The following is a 6,048-nucleotide window of genomic DNA, read 5'->3' on the forward strand; positions in this document are numbered from 1 at the left end:
AAAAAAAAAAAAGGGCTTTACGCCTGAAGTAATTGCTTATACAAATACAGTAACTGCAAGTCCTGCAACACTTAATCCCCATTATCACAACACATTAACCTATTATCACTCACTTCATATGGTAATTATAAAAGCTGGAAATAGCTCTAAACATTGTACATGAAAATTAAGTCTAACGAGGTACAGAGTAAACAAAAAGTAATAATTGGCCACTAACTTTTTGGTTTTCTTTTCTTGTAAAATGCCTCATGAACTAATCTGACATACAAATTCACATTGATTATATTTATAATGTAGAAAAGGGAAAGGGGAGGATTGATTATATTGGCATAACATACTTTTCTCACTAAGGTAACAATTCACAGATTTTATAAATGCTAATGTAGATAACTTTATTACATATTCATTTCTAATTACCTACAAGAGAGCTCTTAAAATTATCATCCACATAAATATAACACCCACAATTCCCTCCCGGTCAGTCTGTCGATCATCACAGATCCGCTTAATATGATTTAAGGTACACGTTAACACTTTAGTCAACACTCAGTACTCACAGACAAAAATTGATTTCCAACCTTTAATACTCTGCTTCCGTCAGAAAGCAAACTATATCCAGAACTTTTAGCTACATGAAGCATATTCAGTAAAATTGTCATCCACATAAATAGTTTTAAAATAATTACCTAAAATATTCTAAAATCTACACCAAGGCTGATGTAACTCAACTAGTGAGCAGAGTAAATCCTTCATAAATCCAATTCTTACAGTTTGGCATGGGAAATACTCAGGCTAATTAGAAATAAATTAGAGATAGTAAAGTTTTACAGGTATGACTGCTAGGAAAAACAAGTGTCTGAATCCCATATAATAAAATATCTGGAACAGCCAAATACATTCCTCTACACAACACTTCCAGAAGAAAAACTCACTTACTCAATTTTAAAATAGTTTGAATAGTTTGTCAATGCATGGTGAGCAGATACTAATCTTATACAAGCAGTTTCAGTCAAATGACAAAACACAACATGGAAAACAGTTACAATTCAGCATGTAAAGTGAAGATGATTAAATTCACTTCTTTTTGCTGGCTTGTTCAGCAACAGCTCCACTTTTAGCAGGCAAAGAATTTGAAACAGAGCTTATTGAAGAAATACCTAAATCTATATGGACCTCATCGACAGGTTCTCGCCAGAAAATAAAACTTGTATAGTCTTCAGACGTGTCTTCCAATCGAGCAGGGAACATCTGGTCCACTATACAGCTCATGTTCAGGTAACTGTAAGATAGGAAAATTAAATATGAGAATCTTGATTAATGCAATGACAGACAATAGGGGAAAATTAGGCTATAGTACTAGTAACAGGATGATCAGTTTCAAAAGTTTTATCCTGAAAACATAGGACAATGATAGCATTGAACAGGGGGGCCAAAAGCATTACCTACAACTATATTAAAAACACAAACAGTTTCCTGCATTCCTAGTAGGGTTTGACTTTTTTATTAATTAAGCAGAGAGAATACTATTTTCTAGTCAGACTTCAAAACAAGGGATTAAATTAGGGCACATGGGGAAAGGGTATTTGGAACAGATTAATCCAAAATACTGTAATTGTGGTTCAAACAAGGCAGGAGACAGGGACAGAAAATCAGAAGATCAAGATCAGGTGTACCTTACAAGAGCTCGTAAGGATAGGCACATTCGGCATTGCATTTAAGGCAGATAAGCTTGGTTTACAAACTGTCTGTTTGTACCCAAAGTTAATGTTAAGCAGCATAAAGCACAAAATTAGAAGAAAAGTGGGGAATTGTTACCAACACCAACCACACCAATATTGCCTCACATTGAAACCCATGTGCTTACCATGGAAAAATGAGTTGCGATGGTGATGCAATGAATCCATTCCAACTAAAATTTACCACTTATACAATATGTATATATCTACAACCAATTACTGCATTACAAGGCCAGACAAAAAGAATGAAAATTAACTGACTAGAAAAAGATGTCAAAATCTGAAAATTTATCAGTTTTTGTAATTGGTGTAAAATATTTTACTACTAGACACAGAACAACTTTAACAGAATGTATAAGTTGGGATGGACATTGCCCTTCATCCTCATTGCGTCATAACGGGGAAGAGGTCATTGACTATACAACTCTGCCCAGAATAACTGAAATAAAAAAAAATGAGACTTTCAGACTACAGACAACACCACCTCTACACAACAAAACAACTGCACTGGAGATACAACTACAGAAGGGAAAGATTGAAATTATATATAGAGAGAGATAACAAAGACACCAAGAAACACACACAGCATGCATTCAAGCAACCTAGAAGAGTGAACAGAAACACACATACATCTTCTAGACCAAAGAACAATACCTATATTAGTAACGTAACAATTTTCTATTGCCTTGCTAGTTTTTCCTACACAACATAGGTAGCAATGCAAAAACTGAATAAAGTTAAAAATAAGATGGAAGAAAAATATTTCTTGAACTTGATATTTGAAAACTTATTTGTTTCCAATGTGGTTTGACATTAAAATTAAACCGACCACATACCAAAAACAACACGCAATGTTTTGGGTAAACACAGAGATACTTTGAAAAAATGATGACAGTGAAAGTAAATGATTCCAGTCTTCAGGAAACTTCTGATTTAAATATATTTTGTTCACTGCAGATACCATGCAACCAGGGATCACTCATTATTATTCACACCAATAGAAGAGAAGACAGATGAAGCACACCATTTAAGTAATGCCACACACATGCATAAACAGTGCTAAAGAAGTATGTATATGACATATCTTAATATGCCCAAGAGGTTTCAAGAAAACAGGAAAAAATAGGAACTTACGATGACTGGAAGGTTTGTGTGAGCTCGTGCTTCAGCTCGCCTCTATGGTTAATAGTGAAGATTCGGAAAATGGGAATACCAACTGCACGATATGCCCAAACATCCTGAAGAGACACATCAGATATGTTACTTGTTTCCTTCAAATATGATTGTGTATAAACTAGAAGCATTATCAACTTTGTTAACTTACATTAATTTTGTTGCCATAGCCCGCATAAAATGGTTTACAATGACTAGGAAATAGGGCCTGAATGTCTCTTAGACAGGATATTTTAAATTCCTCTGGTTTCCTTTCAATAACCTCTCTGAAATCACAGATGAAACAAATTAAAAGACGGACTATTTTTTAAACACTGTTAGTAGATATGTGCAGTGTACAATACCTGTGGAGAGCACTCATTAGACTTGTGGGATTGAGCAAGAGAGGTCCATCAGGTAGTGATAAGTCATCCTGTTTGATAGAGCGTAGGTATTCACGAGTGACTCTTGCTTGACCAATTGCTCGAGCTGATAGATACAAGAGTCGGTAGCCATTGTTCTGGATCTTGGTGAACAACTGAGCTACACCACTTTGTGCCCAATCTTTCCCAACAATAGGAAGAATGTGGCCCAATACGTCTGACTTGGTAATAGTACCATCAATGTCAGAAATCACTATCTTATCATCATATTTCCACTTATAGATGTTACATTTACATCTCGTTGTTCCTTGATAAGCAGTGGTAACACTGAAAACTACTTCATTGGTGCCTTCCTGTAGGTTCAGTTGTGCCTGTGCAAATGATAAAAAAATTAAAAAATGTTCGAAGAGAGCAAGATGCCCTGTGCACAGGCGCGGTATAAGGGCCGGCTAACAGGGGGAGGGGAGGGCGGTGCACTGTAGGTTGCCTATTTACAGGGGTTTTGTGGCACAAATTGCCTACCTTTCAGGCGGCTCACTAGAGACCCCCCTCCCTTATACCGCGCCTGCCTGTGCACAATCTTGTTTCACTTACAATTTGTTCTGAAGACAACCTTAATGTCTTTCTATATTTTTCTGGAGCTTGATAGTAACTTCTTCTTTCAACAGGGATCTTTACTCCACTTTTGTTTCTTTGGGCATCATCGGAATCAGATGAGTTGGATCCATTGTAGCCTTCTTCACGAAGAGAGCTGTAGATATTAGATAAGTATTAAATACAACAGACGGACATCATTTAGGCAATGCAATGAAACACACTTGAGCATGACTCACTCTTTAGGCAGACCATGCAAGCCTTGGTCCTGACCAATGTTTCTGTCCTGAGACATAGTCAGATCAGTGCCAACAGGAGGAATGTTGAGAGTCAAAGGACGTCCATCACTTATGAAAGAAAAGCAAAGCTGATTGTTAGTAAGCACCAGTTAAATTTAAAAAACAACACAAAAATAAAACACACAAACAGAAGAAAAAAAGATTATTTCATTTTGAGTATCTATCTTTCTATCTATAAAAGGAGACAAAACAAAGGAACGTGTGGTTCAAATCTGATCAAATTTCAATCTAATTCTTACCGTTCAGAATTTTCACCTTCACGATATGTGTCATCAGGCATCTCTAGGATAGTACTAGCAGAGGCAGCTTTGATAGCTGTATCACTTTCATAGGGAGAGCTAGTAAGGCCCACCCCAGGATCAGATGCCATTTTCTTCGGATCATTTCGGCGCCAATAGAACCATGATGAATATCCTCTCCCACCAGCAACATTGTCATTTTGTTTTCCTTGAGAGTTTACATTAGCCTTGTTATCAGGCATGTACACAGTTGCCAAAGTTTTGAGAACGTCCTGATAGAATTTAAGATTAAATTTGAGTATGCAAACAATGAGTAAAGATCAGATTAAGATAAAGCAAACTACATATCATAACCTACTTGAGGTAATGGTCGCCGAAAGACCAACAGTGATACCATCAAAGGGGATGCAGCTTTCCAATTGTAATACTGACCATCATGTCTTACAACAAGATTAGGGTCTTCCAGAATTTTGGGATTATTTACAAAGTCTTCAAATGTTACTAGATGCTGTAAGAACTTTTCTGCAATGGAACCACTAGTATTGTTCAGGTTTCCACACAGAGAAATAGATATGTCACCAAAGTGCCTGCGTAAAATTACAAATAAATCAATAAAATGTATCAACTTTCAAAGAATTAATAGTAATATTTGTAACGGTATGAAGATTCTATACGTACTTCTTATCAAAAAAGGAATGTTTTGGTTCTTCAAAGTCACTATCAACAGACTTTGGTCCCCCAATGGCACCTTCTACACTGTGAGGAGACTGAGGTAGGGATGGTCCGTTTCCAGATTCAGCATCTTCATCCCTCTGGATTGATGAGCATTCTCCTGAAAAATGAATAGATAAACAAAATCAGGTCAAATGCAATTTAAAGAAGCCAGAGACAAAAAATTTCAATGTTGAACTTCTTTTAAAATAGGATTCAATGAGCAAAGATGAAGTACATATTGAAAACACAATAAGTGAGAAAAGCAGACAACAGTTTACACTTTAAGTTCGACAACTACTATTCATAATGGAATAGGAATTTGTACAACCACACAAGCACACACAAGGGATAATACATTACTGTACATAACACATTACATTCTTCAAAGGATAAGAAAGATCAAGGGCCCAGTGTCAGAACACTAAAGGAGGGGTCAGGTGGTTGACAGAAAGAAAAGCGTATGTATAAAAGCGTACAAGAAGCAAAAGTGTGTCTGGCAGACAGAAAAATAAATTGACATTCACCTCAAATTCAATCTACTGTTAGCAAAGTAAATACATATAAAATATGTAAGTACATGATACATGACTCCACAGGCTGGAAGCCTTGGTCTGGTTGGATACAAGATTGAATAATTGTTACCTGGGGCAGGGCAGCCCTGACGGTGGTAAGACGTTGGAAAGTACAACGCAGCTACTTCTGGATCCAAATCCTCCACGTTCAACTCCGACAAATATATTCCCTCAGACTCGGGATTGTGCCGAATGCGCTTAGTCTTCTTCATGAAGCTGAACATTCCACTCAGCATAGACTTTTGCGCTGCGGCTATATCCACACAACAACAATCAATGATTGTATGGAGTTGAGGGAATAAATTAAGAAAATGGAAAGAGAACGGCAAAGTTAGCTTTTGTAAAACGGTATTATGATA

The 6,048-nt window shown here is 36.6% G+C and overlaps 2 protein-coding genes across 8 annotated transcripts in view; one reads left to right on the top strand and one right to left on the bottom strand.

Annotated features, from left to right (window-relative positions):
• Positions 1-6,048, top strand: part of LOC113204569 (uncharacterized) — a 27,949-nt gene that overhangs the window by 19,216 nt on the left and 2,685 nt on the right. The window lies entirely within an intron of this gene.
• The window catches only part of LOC113204489 (phosphatidate phosphatase LPIN3), a gene marked incomplete at its 5' end in the record, with an annotated part of 15,871 nt that continues 9,900 nt past the window's right edge, over positions 78-6,048 (bottom strand). For 3 of the 5 annotated variants that reach the window (XM_052268415.1, XM_052268413.1, XM_052268412.1), the window contains 10 exon segments: positions 78-1,279; positions 2,871-2,974; positions 3,061-3,175; positions 3,254-3,642; positions 3,866-4,022; positions 4,105-4,212; positions 4,404-4,675; positions 4,762-4,990; positions 5,082-5,235; positions 5,760-5,942. In XM_052268415.1, the coding sequence (XP_052124375.1) occupies positions 1,075-1,279; positions 2,871-2,974; positions 3,061-3,175; positions 3,254-3,642; positions 3,866-4,022; positions 4,105-4,212; positions 4,404-4,675; positions 4,762-4,990; positions 5,082-5,235; positions 5,760-5,942 (1,916 nt within the window). 5 annotated transcript variants of the gene reach the window in all.

This window comes from Frankliniella occidentalis, unplaced genomic scaffold, assembly GCF_000697945.3.
Source record: "Frankliniella occidentalis isolate FOCC.00 unplaced genomic scaffold, Focc_3.1 Scaffold69, whole genome shotgun sequence".
NCBI classification, from domain to species: Eukaryota; Metazoa; Arthropoda; class Insecta; order Thysanoptera; family Thripidae; genus Frankliniella; species Frankliniella occidentalis.